Raw genomic sequence first — 22,130 nt, 5'->3', positions numbered from 1 at the left:
GGCCCTCTGCTGAGGGCTGTACAGTCCCTGTACAACCAGAGCAGAAGCTTGGTCAGTAAGCACTAAGTCGGACCTGTTCCCGGTGCATGTTGGACTGTGCCAGGACTGCCCTTTGTCACCGGTTCTGTTCATTATTTTTATGGACAGAATTTCTAGGTGCAGCCAGGGGCCGGAGGGGGTTCGGTTCGGGAGCCGGCAGATTTCGTCTCTGCTTTTTCTAGATGATGTTGTCTTGTTGGCTCCCTCGAGCCAGGACCTTCAGCATGCACTGGGGTGGTACGCAGCTGAGTGTGAAGCAGCCGGGATGAGAGTCAGCACCTCCAAGTCCGAGGCCATGGTTCTCGACTGGAAAAAGGTGGTTTGCTCCCTCCAGGTTGGGGGAGAGTTCCTACCCCAAGTGGAGGAGTTTAAGTATCTTGGGATCTTGCTGTTAGGGCTATACAAACTTAAATAATCATATAGAAATATTCATACACAGTATATTGCTACAGAAGAAAGGTTTGGAGAATCAGTAACGTTGTTAATGAAGCAAATTACAGCTACAAACTAGGTCAGATGCAACCTTCACACAGAGATAGTTTAGCGCACAAGACAGCAAAGGCCATCACACTAACATTATAAATCTAAAGCAGTCAGGATATAATGTTGCTTCAAGCTTCTGGGCTACAATACATGAGCAAAAAGAGAGAGGGAACCTCAAAGTGTTAATAAGAATTCAAATAATTGCTGAGTCTCAAATAATAGCCGACTGCATAGTCAGACAAATAAACACTGGTTGAAAAATTGAGGAGGGACAGAATTATCTGTACTAGTTCACATGATAAATTCAGCATAATATATGTGTGTTTCCAAAGTGCAGGAAGTGTTGAGTGTCACTGATGGTAGTTTAAGCAAGATCAAAAACATAGCAAGGTGGATGCCACTGGAAATAATAAGTATATGAAAAACGTGTTTCTTTTAATAAGAGTAATAAATAAGCAGCAGTGAAAGAAGTGTTGAGTTTGAGCTCAAACAGAAGGTTTCTTTGTACAATATGATAAATTATACTTATAAAACAAAGGAAATTAGAAATAAAGGCCCAGTTGTCCCTTTACATTGGTTTGCTTTTATGCACAAACCAGGAGGATGGAACTATTTTTAAGATGCTAAAACCTGTGCTATTGGGATCTGTTAATATACCATAACAAGCTGAGCACATGGCAGCGGTGTCACCAGAATTTTTGTCTTGTCTGGCATATTCTATACCAAAATGGTCTTAGTTGTTTACAGTAATTATATTAAATTATTCCAATTAATTTGACAGTGATCTTGTGATACATGCTACTTTGTGTCATACCAATACAGTTTGAATGTTCTTATACAACACTAGCATAGACATATCATCATAATTTACAGTAATACATAAATAAATTAAATACAGAAAAAAACATCAGCCTACTTTTATAACAGGAACCAGATGTTGCAACGGACATTATCAATGCTGCTGAGGAAAATAAAAAATATCTCATTTGTCCTTTATCTACTTAAAGGACTTCAGTCCAAAAGCCTAATCAGCCACTTTCAAACAACTAAACTTTGCAGAATGCATTAAGATCAGTAGTGAGAAGTTGGAATCTCAATCCCCCAATCCTGATCCTGCAAGCTTGTCTCAGTTCATTAGCATTCATGGTGGACATTACATACAAGAGTTGAACCTTAAGCTCCAAGGTTCCATAGAGCTTCTCAGCTCTCTGCATTAAAATAGGAAATTTCATGAAGGGAAATTAGCTGTGGCAAGTGTAATTGGAAAGATGTAACAATGTGTACTTTCCTTCTCTGTAAGAACAAAAGCCTGCTATGACATCTGAATATGCTGGCGAGTGTGCAAAAGTCCACTTGGCGAGAGGCTTCAAGACATGAAAAGTAAACAAATGGAACTGAACATATTAGTTACCTGATTTAATGTGGAACCACCTGATGTGTCTGATAACCTGTAACATTAAAATCCCCTTCTGCTTGAGACTGTATGAGGTACATCCTGAGCATTTTCCCTTTGTGATGAGACATGCACTGAGGTTTGCATTTCTATTTGGGACAACCTACTACTGTGAGCAGTTCTTTTCAAAATTGACTCTTGCAAAGACTCAGTTCTGCTCAACACTGACTGACCCACACCTGAAGAAGTAGCTGCAAGTAGCATCATCATCATCATCATCATCATCATCATCATCATCATCATCACTACCTTCTGACATCAAGCGCCTTGCCAAAGAGAAGCAAGTCCAACCATTGCATTAGAAGTTAGTGTGATATATTTGTTTGATAAATGAGTATGGCCCTTGAATGATGTTAAAAATATTAAAATTGCCCTTGATAGGAAGAAGGTTGCCCACCCCTTTATGTTGTTTACAATTAGTATGAGTAATCTTTTATCTATACAGTACAATTTGGTAAGGCCTTGCTTTAAAAAATTAATTCCTTCGTAATAAATACAGGTTAAGCCGAATATGCAGAATACGGTTATCGCTGGCCTTTGTTGTAAAATGGGTTACAATAGCCCAATAGCCAAATGTGGTATAATGGAGGACAGCATGTAAAACTTTTAAAGACATCTGCCTGGTGAAGTTTCAAGGGGGAGCTTTAAAGCTATTTAATGTACATAAAGATCAGTTCATGGCGAAAATATCCCTGATGATGTCATGGTGCCTGATGATGTCAGCATGGTTTTTCAGCATGTGTTTCTCCAAAGGTAAAAGACTAAAATGGTAAAAACATACTATCCAGTCACATCACACATCATGGGACATTTTTTTGGATTCTTTTTCCAATCTGTCTCCTACAAGCCTCCTTACATAATGGAAGTGCAACATTAAATAGCTGGAGAGCCCCTTTTAAATTTTTTAATGTTAAGACAATTTGTAAGTCAGTTGTATGTCAGTTCAACTAGTTACAATATCCTGATGTTTTCAAAATGGATATTAATGCCAGAAATTGGTATGACAAGGACTCTGTTTTAAGACAGACCTTGATATCATGATATTCCCTGGAATGATTATGCAAGTGCAATGGTTGTAAGACTATATAAACACAGAATCAACAACAAACAAAAAATTTGGAGATGAGTAGAAAAACAAAAAAAACTCAAAAAAAAGTATCGCCTCTACCACTCAGCTGCTACTTTGAGTGATTCAAGTTAGACATAAGTCTTAAATAGGAAAAACTATCAGTAAATGTTGAAGTAAATTTAATGTACAGTGTGTATGTTATCAGTATGTATTTTTGTCCACTTAAAATAAAGTCACTGCCATGGTGTAAAGAGTCTGGTTTCATTGTCTCCACCTGCAATAACAGAGTGACAAAATGCAAGTAATCTATGGACACATGCATGCAATATAAATTAAAAAGGATCAGCACCCACTAAGCAACAATTCAAGACATAGTCGCTAGTGTTGTAAATGTGCAATATTATGAGACATGTATGGATACAACTGTCAGTTGACTTTAAGGACTATGAAAAGAAAACTTCCACTCTTCACACACGTTAAGATATGACATTACTGATTGTCATATTGTTCCACTGAAGGTGACTGTGCGGAGTATGAAGGCCTTAGATTCTGATCTACAGTATGTTGCCAACATTTAGTATCAAGCAAAGGATTTAACCTGAGTTAAAATAACAGTCTGTACAAAATACTAATACAGTTATTTGCAGTTTAAAATGTTGTGTTAAATAGACAGTTCAATTTTTTAATAAGACTAATTAAATGTCTAGATTTTCACATGACAGCATAGGGAGAGATGCTATAAATCTATTCTGTCCAGTAAGCACTTGTTTAATTACAAATAAGCTCCAACCCCATTGTGAATACCACTTCACAAAGAAACGCATCCTTATATCACCCTCTAACCTTAGAAAGGAGCAGTTATTTCTGTTCTCTGCGGTCATTCTTCTCTTTCTCACTGAACTCCGGAATCTAACTCTAGTTAGCCTCTTCTGACACATTTAGGGAAGGGTGGTGAGTCCCTCATTTCTCCTTTTTCTTGTCTCTCTCTTTCTCTATTTTGAGATAGGCAGAAAGTGAAAATGGATGAGAGAGGAAAAAAGTACATGCTGGATGAATTTCCAGGACCACCCTATCTTCTCAAGCGCGCTGCTTCTTCAGCTCCGTCACAGAGCTGTCTGAAGAGCATGTCAGAGGCGCTTAACCAAATGCCCTGTCACCATACAGTAGGGTCAGACGTGAGATAATTGGCTGACAAGGAGGTGGGCAAAGTCACAAGAGGTCATCGTAGTCCAGCAGCTTCGAGTGCTGGCGGCTTTTCCACAGGCGGAACAGACGAAAGTCAAAGTACATCTCGATCATCTCTTTGCCTGTGGCCAGAAGAAAACACAAAGAAGGTGTTAAGATTACAAAATTGTACACTGCCAATAGAACCTCATCTGGTATCATCTCCAATGATTCTGGCATATTATATCATACTCTACTCACTATTATTATTCTAGATGCACTTTTGGGCATTACCAGTTCTTAATGGCATTTCTGTCACAAGTCATCATATTTGCTGACACCAATGTGATTGAGGCAGGACCATGATCTGGGTCATGGAGCTGTAGTCAATGATTTTCTGTCATGGCATCATCACTTGCAGATATATGGCCTTGGTATTTTCAAAATGAAGGACATACTTGCTGATTTTAGGAGGTCATTCATTTGTCCAACAGGAAATGTTATGCAGTTTGGACAATTTTCAGAATCAGAGTCAGATTTATTTGCAAGTAGTTTTTCACATACAAGGAACTGAATGTTGTGTGTTACGCCTGCCACCGTTCTTGGGGGTGTTTGTGTGTGTGTTCTTGTGCCTGGTATGTGTGTGAGTGGTTGCAGGTGAAGGGGTGTGGAAACAGGGCTCCTCTTCCAAGCCAGCCGGTGCCCAACCCCCTGCAAGCTGTTATTTCCTGCCGGCTACAAGAGTGGTCTTAGCCTGGCAGTCTGGGGCTGGCATTTCTCATGACCAGTCCGTCGTGCACGTAGAGAATCATTGTCTGTAGTAGATTTGTCCTTTTTGTGGTAGCTGACTCGAATGGAGCTAGTTTAGACATTGACTGATTTTTTGCACACACTAGATATACTGATTGTTAGCCTCACTAGGCTTAGGGGTGCTATTTCATTCTGTATTTGGATTCTCGTTTTTCACCTTTTACTGTAGGCCTCATTTAAGAGGGTTTTATTTCTATTTTGTGTGGTTAAGCAAAGCTCTCATTTTTGGAGAGTTCTCTTTTGGTTTTCATTTCATTTGTTTGAAAAGCACCCACTCGCTCTTTTCTTTGTCTTGGCCTTTTGCCTTTTTGTTCTAAAACAATTTAAAACACTTGGATTTAAATAAATAACTAATTTCAATCATTTCCATCTGGTTGTTTTTTGCTACTTCCTTTCTCCCGAGCGAGTTGAGTCGTAACATTGTGCATAACAACAAACATAGAGAGTGCAAAAATATAAAGCAAACTGGTGAAATTCTGTCCACTGGGTTTCGGGGACCACATTTGGTATTTGTGGCTTCAGTAAGCCTATTCCCACACAAAATTTACCCAGATTTATGATGACTGGACGATTTGTTCATGTGTAATGACCATTTTCCTGCTAAGCCCCAAGCCTTGTGGATTTTCTTGGCTGATGGTTGGATGATTGGTCTCTGGTCCTATTGAGGTCAGCAGCAGATTGGAAGGACCTGTTCTGATGGTGAGAGGTTTTGGTCCTGATTAACCACAGGGTTTTTGCCCAGGGCAGGAGCATTCAGCCACAATCTGCCTCAGAGTTGTGGGCACATCCCTCCGTGAGTATAGGTCATGGGGGATGGCAAATTGCAAGGCACCCTCTTGGGGGACCGAGTGGTATGCTGCAGTCTGCCCTTGTCCTTGGCACTGGCAGCAGCATAGCAGATGGAGATGGAGGAGGTGAAGATGGCAGTTTTGAAGTGCATCATTATTGTCGTTGGTAGGTTAAACTTCAGCTGCTGCAAAAAATAGATTCTCTGCAGGGTTTTCTTGGTGAGGTCCACTTGAGGTCCTGTGGGATAATAGTGCCCAGCAGAATCAGTCCAATCTCGATTGGGGAGTAGAGCGTTGAGCTGCAAGTTGTTCTGTCTGCATCAGATCACCAGATGATCAATCTCCCACATGTAGGTGAATTCATCCTTACCATGGACTATTCCAATGATGGTGGTGTCATCCACAAACTTCAGGAACTTGATGGAGGTGCAGCTGTTGGTGTACTGAGAGAAGAGCAGAAGAGAAAGCACAGAGCCTTGGGGGGATCTAGTGATGATAGTCAAGGAGTCAGAGTCAGTTTTAAACCTAATGTTAACTTTGGTTTAAACTACAGCTTTCTTGGAAAAGATTGTTCCCCCTGGTGCAGGTCCAGAAGGCCCCAGGTTGTGGCGGCTCCATGCGCCCCAGACTGAAAACCTTACGGAGCTCCACTGCAAAAGACTGGAACTACCCACAGGCTGGCATGTCCTTATCTACTTGGGGGTTCCCCATAGACAAGCTCTTCCAGTCAGATGATTAATGGCGAAGGCTGCCTTGGCTTGCTCGGGGTTGAAATTGTAGGGCTGCAGAGCAAAGAGTATGGAGCAGTTGGTCAGAAAGATGTTGCAGATCTCCAGTGTAGAGTTCAGGGGTGCCCACTCAAGGTTTGCTAATAGGAGGAGGTGGAATGATGGGTGGCAAATGGACAGGAGATGAACCCGGACACTCTGGCTTGGTGCGACCACCGGCCATCTGTTGGATCTGTGCAGCAAATGCCCCAAACCCCTGCTCATGGGAGACGGTGACCTTCCTGACTAGAGCTGCAGCGGATGTCATCGTCGCCTTGTGTTACTGGAGGGCATCCTCAATCCTCTCAAAGTGGCTCTGAGGAGATGCGGATTGCACTGGGTCCATGACTGGCCAGACCGTACTTTAACAGATAAGGTTAGGACCCAACAGCAGTGCTACCTGAATATGGAAGTCTTTTAGAGTCTTAGGTGAGGCTGGCTTGATGCTTCACCTGGAGCGAGCAACAGTTTCAGGGATTGTTTGACAAGGCAAACAATTGTTTGCCAAACAATTGGCAGACCCACTCAGTAACAGATCCAGGAAGGGCAAGGCAAAAAATGTAGTCAGGTACAGAAGGCTAAGGTAATTACCAGTGAGCAGGAGAGCGGACAAAGTCAGAGGCAGGCAGGGTCGATACCGAGAAGGCAGTCCAAAGATAATTGCTGGAGAGTCTTGCATGAAGGCCAAGAACAATTTGGCAATGGGTGAGAGTGGGAGAGCCGCTTAAGCACTGATTGGTGATGAGTGTCAGGTGTGTGCTCAAGTGATAGGGCAGGTGAGCATGGCTGTGTGGTGAAGGGTGCTGGTGAAACAGGTGTGCAGATGAGCGAGACAATGGCAGCAGGTAAGGAGCAGAAAAGGGTTTTAGGTGCTAGGACCAAGTGTGACTGTAAGTGACTTTGTAAGTATTTTAAATTGCTGACTTCTGATGACAGAAGAGAGAATGATTTTTGTCTGAGGACATGATTTTCAGTCATGGGATGTCAGACTGTTAATAGTTACTGCACATTAAAATAGCATGTTCCGTGCTATGACTAAGAACATAATGGTTAGTGGTTGTTCCTTAGCCACACATCCAAATAGAAATCAATATGGACAAAGGCGTGTTACCAAATGAGTTGCCATCCAGGGTTAATTAGGGTCAAAATGAAGACCCCACAAAGGGAAGTGAATTCTTCAATTATTATTGTTCATACTTTGTTCTGGCCCATTCAAGGGCATTTTTTGCTGCTGTTTCTGTAGCCTCTAGGGTGTTGCCTTTGATGCACTTGGTTTAATACCTGTATCGATTCTCCAATCGGACTCTAAATACAAGCAGGGTTCTAAATTAACTTTTTTGATCACCAGCCAATGTGGCTGGTGACCTTCTAAAGTTACCAGCCAATCAGAATTTCCACTAGCCAAATTTTTTCCCGGTGAAAATAAGAGATTATGAGTGCCACTGAATACATTTGATCATTTTATTTACATTGTTGGCATGAAAAATGCACAGAAAGTACAACACATGAAACAAAATATACTCAGAAAGTGCAAACATTTAATTTATACAAACAAAAAATGCTGTCATATTAATTATTTTATAGAAGACATTTTTTCAGTAAGTATTTAGTATCATTACATTCCTAATAAAATGTATTTTTCCTTTCAACTTAAAGTGTTTCTGCTTTCCTTCTTTAATAAGAAATATATATAAGTAACAGCCATGACTTAAACACTTGCAAAAAATTGCATTGGTAATAAATTGAATTATGTATGTACAACTAGAAAACACAAATAGTACAGCAGTCAGTATTGCAAACTCCTTAGGCTCTCCTGATGACTTCGGGCACTCATGGTCCTTTACTGCCTCGACTTTAAAATTATTAGTCCCCACCACAAAATTATTCGTCTTGTTTTTTTCTTTCGAGTACATGCGGCAATCCTTACAAAACATGACGGCATTTTCGTGATCAAACACAAGCCATTCATGACCTGTCAGCCATTTAGCGTTAAACTTTCTTTTCTTCGTTTCGCACGCTTTGTCGACATTCTCATCCCCTGCCTCCTTCCTCTTCTCGCCCCCAGACGTCTGTCCCAACCACCGCAGCATTTAGTTTAACTTTACTTTTTACTTTTAGCTAGCTCAGTCTCCTTTTTTACAGTTTATACGCCGCCGTTCATTCTTCTTCTTCTTCTTTGTGTTTGCGTTTCCGTGGTTTCTCGCGCCGGTTGCACTACAGACTGTAGTGTGCCTGCGCACAGCCAATGGGCGTCTTGTACGTCATCACGTAGCATTACGACAGTGTTCATGGGAAATGTAGGACGGACTGTCAGGGGGACAAATGACCGAGAACTGTAGAGCGGCTCTGACATGATTGCCTAATGCATTACCGGCCAAATTGGCTAGTAAGTTTTCATTTACACCCGCCAATATGAATTTTAACCCGCATTTGGCAGGTTGGCGGGTTGGCGGGTGTTAATTTAGAACCCTGAATACAAGCAGTTAAATTTGTAACTTATAACGTACAATTTGCGTTTTTTGAAAGAAGCTCACCTGACAGACATAGGGCATTCTAAATTAAAATGAGTGGGCTTTGAATACAAGCTTTCATCATCATATTGAACTGGACACAGGAGGGGAGTAGCAATATTAATGTCAAGCAAAATTAGTTTTGAACTCATATTTGTGTTAGTGCACATGCGGCAACTGTGCATGCAGCCTGTTGCAGTAGCTCCTGTTTCTTTTCTTAGTTTTACAATTTTTTTTGCTCTATTCTTTATTATTAATACCTGCAATTTTATGACCGTCATTTTGAAGCTGTGCCCTCTCCAAACATGTTGGCCGAGAGAGTTCTAGTTTGTTTTCTCACTTTAGAATTGCTACTGTCACTGGGACACAGCACCGATGTGCAGTGCATTGTTTATTCCAGAGATCAGCTGATGGCACTGAGGCCAGCCAGCTTGTCGGCTTGTCGGCCAGAACATCCGAGATCCCTATTGAAATCTGGAGGAAAACACACAGAGGATGCAGGGGAGGACAGAAACAGAGGAGGAAAAGAGCTGGGTCAAGACAACAGAGGCTTATTGAGAAGAGGAAATATAAGCCGTGTCTCCCCTCTCTCATGATGGGCAACACGAGGTCACTGGCAAATAAGGTGGATGAGCTAACAGCACTCGCCAGGAGTCAGAGGGAGTACCGGGAGTGCAGTCTGATTTGTTTTTCTGAGACATGGTTGCATCAGGACATACCCGACGACAACGTCTCCATCAGTGGCTTTCAGACTGTTTGGGCCGACCGGGACTGCACCGAGAGCGGTAAGCGTAAAGGAGGGGGGCTCACCGTTCTAGTCAACAACCGATGGTGTAATCCTGGTCACATTACCATCAAGGAACGTATCTGTTGCCTGGACATTGAATTGTTGGCTGTTGGGCCCAGGAAGTTTTCACATGCCATTATTGTTGCTGTTTACCCCCCCCCCCCCCCCGCGAAAACAACGTCGGTATGTGACGTCATTCACTCCACCGTGGTCTGTCTGCAAACTCAACACCCGAGTGCATTCATCGCGAGGGTGACTTCAACCATGTCACCATGGCAACAACACTGCCCAATTTCACTCAGTATGTGAGCTGTAGTACAAGAGAGGAGAGAACCCTGGACTTGCTGTATGCCAACACCAAGGAGCTGCTCCCCCCTCTGGGCAGGTCAGACCACAACCTTGTGCACCTCATTCCACAAGAGTCAGCCGACGACCACAAGGACAGTGAGGAGATGGTCAGAGGAGACATACGAGACACTGCAGGGCTGTTTTGAGGTGACAGACTGGCAGGCACTCTGTGAGCCGCATGGGGAGGACATTGATGGGCTCACAGAATGCATCAAGGACTATATCACTTTCTGTGTGGACTCCACTGTCCCAGCCAGGACTGTCCATTGTTATCCAAATAACAAGCCGTGCGTGACAAAGGACTTCAAAGTCATTCTCAACAAGAAGAAAAGGGCTTTCAGAGCTGGTAACAGGGAGGAGGTGAGAACGATACAGAGGGAACTGAAGGTGAAAATCAAGGAGGCTAAGGAGAAATACAGGAGGAAGCTGTAGTGGAAACTCCAGCAAAACAACTTGAGAGAGGTCTGGAGTGGTATGAGGATCATCACTGGCTTCAGAACGACCAACAACAGGAGTTGAAGGCAGAGTTGACAGGGCCAATGAGCTGAATCTGTTTTTTAATAGATTTGACACTTCAGGCCTGGCTCATCCCCCCTCTGACTCCTCTGCTGTCTGTCCGGGACGACCACCATCAACCACTCCCCACTCCCCCCCTCCTTCTCCTTCTCCTCCTTCTTCCACCCCCCCCCCCCCCCCAATCTTCCTGTGTGACCCCTCTTCACACCTCCTCACACTGCCAAACTGACTTTACTCCCCAACCTGATGACACCCCTCCCCCACGTGTCACCTCCACAGTGTGCTTCACTGCTGACCAGGTGAGAAGACAGCTGATGAGACTCCACTCAAACAAGGCACCAGGCCCTGATGGTGTCAGCCCCAGGGTGCTCAAAGCCTGTGCCCCCCAGCTGTGTGGAGTTCTTCACTATGTCTTCGACATGAGCCTAAGTCCCCCGGGTCGTCCCCATGCTGTGGAAGACATCCTGCCTCGTTCTTGTGCCAAAGACTTCATGGCCCAGGGCCTCCAAGGACTACAGACCTGTGGCACTGATCTCCCACATCATGAAGACCCTGGAGAGACTTGTCCTGGAGCAACTCCGGCCCATGGTCAAGCCACTCTTGGACCCCTTCCAGTTCGCTTATCAGCCTCGACTTGGAGTTGAGGACGCCATCATCTACCTGCCCAATGGTGTCTACGTCCAACTGGACAAGCCGGCGAGCACTGTGAGAGTCATGTTCTTTGCCTTCTCCAGTGCATTTAACACCATTCGTCCAGCTCTACTGGGTGACAAACTGACAGCTATGCAGGTGGACGCCACCCTAGTATCCTGGATTGTGGACTACCTGACAGGCAGACCACAGTATGTGCGCCTGCAACACTGTGTGTCAGACAGAGTGGTCAGCAACACTGGGGCCCCACAGGGGACTGTTCTCTCTCCCTTCCTCTTAACCCTCTACACCACGGACTTCAACTATTGCACAGAGACCTGCCACCTTCAGAAGTTTTCTGGTGACTCTGCGATAGTTGGATGTATCAGTAAGGGTGATGAGGATGAGTATGGGGCTGCTGTGGACAACTTTGTCACATGGTGTGAGCAGAAACATCTGCAACTAAATGTGGCATGGACTAAGGAACTGGTAGTGGACCTGAGGAGAACCAAGGCACCAGTGACCCCTGTTTCCATCCAGGGGGTCAGAGTGGACATTGTGGAGGATTACAAGTACCTGGGGGTACATATTGACAAACTGGACTGGGCAAAGAACACTGACGCTCTCTATAGGAAGGGCCAGAGTCATCTCTATTTTGTGAGGCGACTGAGGTCCTTCAACATATGCCGGACTATGCTCAGGATCTTCTATGATTCTGTGGTGGCTAGTGCTATTCTCTATGCTGTTACAATTTCCCCTCGGGGATAAAAAAAAAGGATTTCTGATTCAGATATTTCAAAAGAAAGATACAGAGGGGAGATATGTATTGATAAGACCAAATTTGGGTGGGGCATTGATAACTTTACTGAATTGATAATAGCAGAAAGTCAGAGGGTCTTGATTTGTAGTCAGGACTTCAATTAAAGATAGAATTCAAAACTAGATTCTTCAAATACACACATAACCCAGCCTAAATTAATAAACAAGGAAATTAACTCTCCACTGAATGGCTAATGAATGTTTGGTGAGAATTGAATCCATTGAAGACATACAACAATATTTTTTCAACTCTCATTCTATATACTCTAGATAGATTTTTTTTTTTTTTTTACCTTTGGCAAAGACCTACATAGGGTTAGAGACTGTGAGGCCAGACTCCTCCTCTTGGACTGTGAGACCATAGACTGGACCATGTGGTGAATATTAGCCCACAGCGTTTAGCCGATTAGGTTGCTGGTCCAGCAAGACTCGATCATGCAAAAATACACCATGCTTTGCCTGATAAGCAGCTACAGACACAAAGGTTTTGATGAGTTGATCTTTTTTCTGACGCTCTGATCTTAGGTTGTGGATATCCTGTCTTAACTGTGAGTGCTGAAGTTTGTAGTCCACATACACGTAACCCTTACAGATTAATTCAGTCCAAGAATAAATTAAAACAAGAAGATAAAAGTAATCCCAATGGCATTAAAAAGGATTTTGCCAGACAGTCTAGGTAATATTGGGACCCAAAATGACAAATGACAAATGATTAAAACTGATAAAAACATTGAATAAGGCAGGTCCTCATTCGCTGTTTGGCGACTCACTGTAAGTCCAGCTGTCACATATTTGCTGAGTATGTAACTCCGAAAAATTTAAATCCAGATGACAAGATAAATTTAAAACAACCAAGGTCTAAATGGTGTATTGTAAAGTATGACTTAAAACAGGATAAAAAAAAAATCAAAGTAATGACAGCGTTTCGGCAGGCAGCCACAATGCCAACCTGTACGTAAAATGGGAGAATAATAGACTTGAAACATAAAAATGCACTTCAGGTCATGGTTACATTATGTAAAATGCATAAAAAAGAGAGACACATGAGCTGTTTCATCAATCAATCTTTGTCAAATGTAATCCTGTTTGGTACAACCACAGTAAATGTAACCAGGCCATTACCTTCATTTTGTGCATTAGAAATACTTTAAAAGAATAGGAATAGTAATAAGTATATGTGTATGATGCTGGGGGATTAATACCCAGAATTCCCTCAAGTATCTGAGGTGAAGCAGTTTCTGCCTTGAGCAGAGGGCTCAAAACACAGCCCTGGCATGCTCTAGTGTTATGGATGAGGGTGGAAGAAGTGTGTCCACCCACACTCGCAATTATTTTTTTTTTCACCTTGCCTCTCAGGGCCACTGGCTCAGTTATTTTGGAGGAAAAAAAAAAAATCTGAAACGAGAGGTTTAACCTTCTCAGTTACTTTAACTATAAATATCTGCTGTAAACCACAATGGGACTGAGAGATTTCTCCATAAAATATTTATATCACATAATTTTATATAGAATTATGAATGAAAGCTCCATGTGACAACACGTAGCTGTTCCGCCACTGACAGTATGCCACGTCATCCAGACTGACCTGCCATGCAAAAGTGAGCCGCAAGCGGCTCAAACATATTTGTAATCATTTTTATCAGGTGTTTGTCTTTTTCAATCGATGCTTTAAAGTAGTGGGCTAATGCACGTCATGTAGCCTACTGACTCTTGCGACAACAGATTTTAGATTCAGATCGTGGTCGATTTTCTTTTGTTGTTGTTGTTTGTTTTTTTTACTGTGGTAACTAAGTGGCTTGCTCTGATTGAGTGGAGATGCAATCTCTATCTATCTATCTATCTATCTATCTATCTATCTGAGAATGTCTTTTTATTGCATTATGTCGGTTTGTGTAATTTATGGTACCACTCAATTGGAGCGCTCCACCTTGCCTTTCAGGGCTTCCGTACAATTATAATAAAAACTTAAAAGGATAGACCTACTGCAGACATAAAATACAACCAAGTTGGGTTGTTACAATCTTATGCTGGGTTCAGTTCTGTGCTTGAGATTACTGTATAACAAATACAATTTTGCTCTGAAGAGAAATAATGCATCACAAAAACTAGGATAGACCCATTCAAAAGAAAAATCCATTACGAGATGAAGGTCTAGAGAAAAAAATGTGTCTTTAAATTAAGGGTTTTTAAAGTGAAAACATAAACACAGAAAACACCTATAAACAAATCAGTCATGAACAGTTATTCTAATTCAATTCAATATTCCTTTATTTGTCCCGCAAGGGGAAATTCCAGAACTACTCCATCTACTACACTCTACTTATCTTTATTGAGCTTCAGGAAAGCACTTCTTTCCAATGTAACTCTTGCTCTGTTGTGGCGGCCACTGGAAAGGTCTCCAGTTAAACTAAAGACCTGCTCAGCAAAGGCTTGGGAAGCTGGCATTGCCAGAGGATCTAATGCCAGAGGTTTCAGCATGGGAAATGTAGTGGAGCTTTGAGAAGACCAGAGCTCTATTCCTGATTCTTCTGGGTAATGGGACAGGATCTCTTTGAACTTTTGTAGCTCTTGTTTCATATTGGTCTTGGAGCTCCTTGCCCTTGGTGGCCGATGAGCATGGGCACTGAAAAACCTAAACCTAGGCAGCTTTGCATAGATGCCTCTGCAACCTCTGCATTTCCAGTGTCCTCTTCATCAGCAGCCTCTTCTTGATATGGTACACTGCGAATGATGTACTCTTCAGCTTTGCCTAGGAGATTCTGTATGTCCTCATTGTCATTGTCAATAAGAGTTTCTGCTGACTCACTAGTGTCAAGAAAACACGCAGCTGCAGCAAGAGGAGAAAACTTGTTTGCTGACACATCCAGAAAACAGCTGAAGCGTGAATCCATGTTTAACAACATCTTCTGTGCCACTGTAGCTACATCCCTGTAGCTCCTCGTATGAGCACGGGAGAAGTCAGACAGGTGGCTCTTCAAGTCCAGTAATGCAGGCAAAACCAGAGAGAGACAACTTGTGTCACTTTCAAGCACTTTTGTGTGTTCTGCAAATGGACGAAGCAAGTCCTTCAGGACGGTCACCTTCTGCCACTCACTAGGAAGCAGGCAGTCCCAGCCCATGTTGTCTGCGACCGATATCACGTGTTCCTTCACAAGTAAATGAGACAACATCAAAAAAGTGCTGGACCATCTGGTGGAACAGTCTTTCATGAGGACATGTCCAGTCTGTTTCAATAACTGTTCTGTGGCAACAGATGACTTGTGAAACTGTTTCACCAAGTGACTGGCCTTGTCCAGTAGACATTTGATTGCGTGTTCCTTCTTGATCATGTTTACGATGAGCTGAAGTGTATGGACGACTCATGGGGTCCTCTCCACGGTTCCATATCTGCTAGAATTAAACACAAAACAACAATCTTTTCATTAATCATACATTAACTATTAGCCTATAATGGAGCATATTTCACTACATGAAATTAATTATCCATATTTCATTCTTTTTGAATTCAATATCAAATATTTACAATAGTGAAAAAACTATATATACATAAATCACAGACTGACCTTTCTTCTGCCTCTTCCTCTTCCTCACTATCCTGGCTATTGCCCTGATCAGAACTGGTGTCCTCTTCTTCTTGGCGAAATTCAGAAACCATGTTGCTTCCATTATCTGTTATTATCATGAGAACTTTTTCCTTTGGGATCGCCCATTCTGCTAAACACTCATCGACATGAGCAGCTATAGACTGAGCTGTGTGTGGGTGAACCATTTGCTTCAGGTTTAAGAGGATGTGTTCTGCTTTACTGTCCTGTGTATTGAAATAGCAGGCACTAACTGCAAGGAAGGAGGCTGTTAGTCCCTTTTTGCTCCAAATATCAATTCCAATGCTTACTTTGCGAATCATGGCTAGTCTGTTTTTAAATTTGACCTTTTCGTTCAGGTACATTTGGTCAACTAGGTTTGAAGTTTTTGTCTTTTTCAGGACCCTCAATCTTTTATTGATTAATTCCATCATTCTGATGAATTCTTCATCCTCTACTGTCCGTGGAGGGTGGCCTGTCCGGGCTATCCATTTTGCTATGGCCTCCTCTTTGATGCGTTGTTGTTGTGAATCTGCTTTGTACTTTACGTGAGAAAAGAAAGCACCTGAGACAGATGGGTTCTCTTTGGCTGCTGGCTTGACGACCTCTGGAATCCAGGGTGAGAATAAATATTATGTGTTCTCATAAAATGCTATACAATAGTATACAAGTGTTGGTAGAAATAAGGATGACAAGCATACAATCAAGACTGCAGGTTGATTTGATTTTGACCTCTTCAATACGAGGCCTATTTTGTCTGCCTCCTATCTGAAATGACCTACCCAAAATAAATAGAGAATATCTTCACAACTACAAGGGCTGTATAAATAATCTTGGTCTCAAAAGAAAGCTAAGACCTGTGAGATTACTACAGAAGTGTCAGAATCAAGATATATGTTACTGTGTCAGAGTAAATTCATCTTGAACACAGTAGAAACCCCATTATTTTGAGTGAAAACCACCTTTGAATCATGTGATGGTAGCCTAATTCATCTATGAATTAGTAAAGTAATATCTGATGATTAACTGTGCAAAAGTACATGCCAAAAGAATGAACCTGAGCAGTTTTACGGATGTTTTCACACAGGCGCTCATCTGAGCGCATTTGAGTGGAGAACCGTTATCTCGTTCAGGCTCACTAACAATCTTCTCTGTTGCAGCCTTTTTTCTGCTTGCTGTTGTTCTTAGTTCTCATAAAAGGATCAAATGCGAATAAAACAGTAAAATAACACCTCAGGCTGCTCAGCAGGGTCCTCTGTGAGCTTCTGTGAGTGCTCTGCCTATTCACGTGTAAATGAGACGGAGAAGTGAAGCTAACTGCGCAGTTAAGCCCACAGATAGTGTATTTGATGTGAGCACTCCCTCCACTCCAGAAACCTCTTCTTTATGTAAACAACCAGGACCCTCGCGGTTGATCTCAAACTAACACAGAGTCATAGGAGCAGATATTAGCAGCGTTCTGGAATTCAACTTTTGACCACGAAACAGCAGAGGTAAGACATACTGTATGATTTTGTGAAATATTTTTCTGCTACTGTTTGGCTGCTAGCTCGCTGAGTTTTCGGCAGACATCTTTGTGATCATCAGACTCTCTGCTTCTATAAAATTCCAGGCTTGTGTGGCTTGTGTGAAGTGGTGAACACAGCAGACGCTCTAAAGTGGACATACACTATTTTTGTGTTTTTGTTACATGCCCATATAATTTATTGCGGTATGAATTATGTTTCATTTGGGTGGCAATGCTTGGTAGAGGCTTTTAGCTGAGTTTCTGCCCGTCATTCTGGTATGCTACAAGTTAGGATTTGTGCTTCCTAGTGTGAGCACTGGCCGTCTGAACTGAGCGCATCTCACTCTGCCCCCTGTACAGGTGGCGCTTGTATGTGACAATGCAAGCCTAAATGATCAACTTAAAGCAGGTTCTCAATCTGCATATATGCACACCCTGTTAGGATATGATCTGTTGAGCCATCTTCTACATGCAATTGTTAAATTTGAATACAAATAAATTGTTTTAATGGCAGTTGCATCTTCACAGAAATGTGACTTAAAGAAAAAAATACATAAAAGCTAAGTGTCAATATGGTGCTATTTACTATGCTTGAACTATCACTTGCCATAACCTTATGGCTGTGATGGCACTGATAAAGGTTAGCTAGCTGTCGAAATTAGCTATCTGTTTCTACATGTGTGTCAACAATGAACAAAGGGAGACCAAACATAAGGGCTGAGTAATTTGAAAAGTGTATTAAATATGCCAAAAAATAAAGTTACAGGCCACAAGAGCAGGACAAACATTTCTGGTCTAGCCCATCATCAGTGTTCCTTGTACGTTCATTTTTGGATTAGCCTACTTTGTCTTTGGAGCCAACGCACTGGGTGATAGTACTAGTCGCTACTCTGTACATAAGACTGAAGGCGCAGATGCCACATCGCCTTTCTACATGTGTGGACATGTTTCATTGCCATGCTATCTACTAAAATTATGACGTGTTACTGGTAGAGCATGTGTTACAAAACTAGTGTATGTGTAGTAGATATGATTTTCACCTTATGTTAAACTAAAACTATCAGTGTTGGCTAGTGGCTGCATGCATAGATGCTAGCTGCTAGGACTAGCTTAATCAACCAGCAGATGCGTACCAGTTAGCTTACCTGAACATTTGGGTGGTTGAAGGTTAAATGCCTTTTCAGGTTGGTGGTATTTTTCCCAGCGATTTTTTCCCGCACATATTCCCAACTGTCAAAACGAGGCATTGTGTTTTTCTCTCTGAGTTTATATATAGAAAATGGGACCAAATGTCCTGTAACTTCTTCCTCCCTAGCATGGTTCCAGCTCTTGCGCCATCCGTGTTCTTGCATGTAGTTTCATGTTGAAGCCACAGGGGCGCAGCAAGGCGACATATGTAGAAGAACTGCTGGCACAAACACATGACAGCTGGACTGGATGTTGTGTTTCCTCTTGTGTAGTAGACGAAAACGAGGAAGGAGTTTTTGTTTAGTTTTTATTTCATGCAAAACATTTTAGTCTCATTTTTATTCGTCAACAATAAGGCACATTAACACAGTTTTAGTCAGTGTTTTTAGAACATTGGTGCTGTCTTGTCATCGTCTCGTTTTAGTCATGGGAAAAAGGGTCGTTGACGAACATCTTTCGTCTCGTCTCGTCTGACGAAATTAACACTACTACTAACAAACAGTGAGGACAGGAGAGGCTGATAACCGAATATCGTTACAAATGCTGTATGTGTATTCTTTCTTTACATGTTCTGGTGTGTGCAACTCTTTTGTACAGGTAGAATAAATGCGTTACCTGTATTAAGAGCGCAAAAAACCTCCAAACAAAAACCTCCAAACAAAAACAAAATAAAACAATAATATAGCGTGTGTGATTTTGCAACTATTTGAGAATTGTGCAGTGTTCTCACCCTGTGCAGACAATTCTAGTGGGGACTTGAATTCCACCAAGGAGGGTCTCATAAGCCTCTTTAGAGTCTGAATCAGCTGCAGGGAAAGAGGGAGAGAGACAGACAGACAGACAGACAGGAACAATTAGAGAGAGTGAATACTTCATTCCAATTGCTATCAGGCATTTTAAAACAAAAACAAACAAACCAGCGATGACAGAGATATGACTGTATGCAGAGAGCAGGAGGAAGCTCTGCACCACTTTGATTCTGTTCATGCAACACTGCAGTTGAGTGTGTGTGAAAAGGTCAATGTGCCACTTGGAGTAGCTGAGTACAAGTGATGGCACTTCTGCTAATGTTTTTGGTCCATATAGATCAGGTGTAACCAACATGGTGCCCGCAGGCACCTGGTCGCCCACAGGGACCACGTGAGTCACCTGCAGGGCATGTTCTAAAAATAGCACTGGTCACCATGGAGCTCTGTCTAAATAATGCGTTTAATTTGAATCAATAACACTTGCAATGATGTAGATTTGAAAATGACAATGTTGAATATAAAATTTCAAAAACAAAAATGTTTTATGTCTACATTGACTCTGACCTTGTCAAAGTTCAATATCGCACGTAAGACAAACCTCCGTCTCACTATTTGGTGAGACAAGCACAGCTACAATGTGGAGCTAGATGCGGTGTTTACCCCCCAGAAATAAAAAACCAAAAGCCAAAGAAAACTTACTATTTTCACAATGATTGGGAGGAAGATTTCAGTGAAAGAAAAGTGTGTATGTCTCATTTGGGGGGCGACTGTGGTGGTGCCGGCAAAGCAGCACAATGTGGAGAGACACTTACATGTCACAAAAGCTTCCATGCTAACTACCCACCTGGCAGCACACTAGGGGCAAAAAAAAAAAAAATCTGCGAAATAAAGGCAGCTTTGGTTAAACAGCAGTTTTTTTTTCCACAAGGTCGGTGAAAAGTCACAGAAAGCAACAATCTTTCGGATGGGGAGGTCTTGAAAGGAGCAATGATGACAATTGCAAACACTGTGTTCAAAGGTGGTCTCAATGGTCCCAATGTCATCTCCGCTCTCTCCAATGTGGGGGGCAAGTACGATGGCTAGAAAAGTGTTGGCTATGTCTGGGAACTTGACAGAGCAGCTGGATCAGGAACTGGTGAAGTGCAAGTGGATTAGCATCAAGTGCGATGAATCTGTGGACAGCAGCAGTACATTGGAGCTGATGATTTTTATCCAAATGGTGTTTGATGATTTATCCACAAAAGAAGAACTCCTGACACTACTGCCCCTAAAGACAATGAGGAGAATTGACATCTACAATGCCTACAAAACCTACAACAAGAGGTTCTTCATGGAGAAAAAGGTACCAGCTGGTGGAAAAGCTGGTGTCGGAGACTACAGATGGGGCTCCCACCATGATGGGCCAACATGCAGGCCTCATTGCACAATGCAAAGGTGACACAGACTTTCCCAAATTTCTACATTACCACTGCATCATTCACCAGCAGCTGATATGTGCAAAACTAACTGACATTGTTCATGTGAAGACTTCCATTGTGAAGATCACAAATAGCATCTGCTCCAAAGCCAAACAGAGGATATTAAAGGAACAGTCAGCTGAATATAGTGACCTGTTACTACACACCGAAAACCGATGACTCAGTAGGGGACAGGTTTTGCAGTGTTTTTTTTTTTTTTTTCGTCACTTTTTCTGTGAAATCAGTTCAGTTCATCAGTTCATGCAATCCAAAGGGGAAGATGCCTTGCTGCTTGAGGACACTGTGCTTCTGCTTCTGGGGCTTTTGACCAAGCTGCAGAAAAGTAGTCATAAACAGACTTGGACAAGAGTTTGAGAACAGGTTTTGTGACTTTGATCAACTTGAGCCATGTGTGTCATTCATTTCAGATCCTTTGACATGACATGCACTGCTGAGGAACTAAGTGCAACATTCATCTTAGATGCTGGACTGGTGGAGATTGAAATTATAATATTGCAAAATGACCTCCACCTCAAAGCCCATCAGGGTGCACAAAACTTTTGGTTGGTTACAAAGGTGTATGCACAGCAGCTATAAAATTTGCCTGCCTTTTTGGTTCAACCTACCTCTGTGAATCAGCCTTTTCTGACATGAACTTCATCATGAACAAACACAGAACATGCCTTCCTGATCTACAAGACTCACTCAGAGTTGCAGTGTCAAATTATACCCCAGATTACAGTACACTGGTGAATAGCATGCAATGCCTGGTGTAGTATCTGCTCTTCTGCAGGAAACTCTTACCTCCTGGGCTTGAGGAATCTTTCCACTCGTATATAATATAAACCTTTAACATAAACGTTGAGAGGCCATGACCGTATTAGGCCCTCTCTTATTTTGCATTATACGCTCTGCCATAACCATATCAGGTCTTCTTCAACCTTTCTGTGTTAGTTATATGAACACAACTCCCCTATATAATTCATGTCTGAGATGCTGTATGTGTGTGTTGATTCTACTGGCTGAAACCACCCAGACATAGCATGCTATCTGAGATGCTGTACTTGCTTTTATAAACCTTTTTATATATGAACAAGACAGTATCAGCGGAGAACTTCTTCATCATCTTCACTTCATTGCTGCATCATTTATATACAACACTGGCTTCTCACTAACAGACATTTACAGACAAAGAAAGAGATAACAGATGTCTTTAGTGAAACACCATGGCAATGTTAAAATCAAATGTTGTACAAAAATGTGAAGAATAATTTGTTCAAAAAATGTGACAGATGTGATGTGTTAAACATGCTTCAGATTTGGTGATTAGTATAAGTATGATATGATTCATTTAAAAATATGAAAGATTTGATGTTTTTTCAAAATCTTACATAACTGATAATTTGTACAAACATGAAACAAAGTTCATAATTTGTTCAAAAATGTTACAAAGGTACTGGTTAGT

General features: G+C 42.0%; 1 protein-coding gene across 3 annotated transcripts in view; it reads right to left on the bottom strand.

Annotated features, from left to right (window-relative positions):
* Nucleotides 1-506: 506 nt before the first annotated feature.
* The window catches only part of nsmfb (NMDA receptor synaptonuclear signaling and neuronal migration factor b), a 153,067-nt gene continuing 131,443 nt past the window's right edge, over nucleotides 507-22,130 (bottom strand). For 2 of the 3 annotated variants that reach the window (XM_076730197.1, XM_076730198.1), the window contains 2 exons: nucleotides 19,190-19,265; nucleotides 507-4,351 (listed from right to left, as the gene is read on the bottom strand). In XM_076730197.1, coding sequence (XP_076586312.1) covers nucleotides 4,254-4,351; nucleotides 19,190-19,265 — 174 coding nt within the window. In that variant the 3' untranslated portion in view covers nucleotides 507-4,253. Of the gene's footprint in view, nucleotides 4,352-17,928; nucleotides 19,266-22,130 lie in introns of those variants that run through there. The other variant, XM_076730196.1, reaches the window with a different exon arrangement.

Source organism: Chaetodon auriga, chromosome 5 (genome assembly GCF_051107435.1).
Source record: "Chaetodon auriga isolate fChaAug3 chromosome 5, fChaAug3.hap1, whole genome shotgun sequence".
NCBI lineage: Eukaryota > Metazoa > Chordata > Actinopteri > Chaetodontiformes > Chaetodontidae > Chaetodon > Chaetodon auriga.
This window is presented reverse-complemented; position numbering and strand designations above follow the sequence as displayed.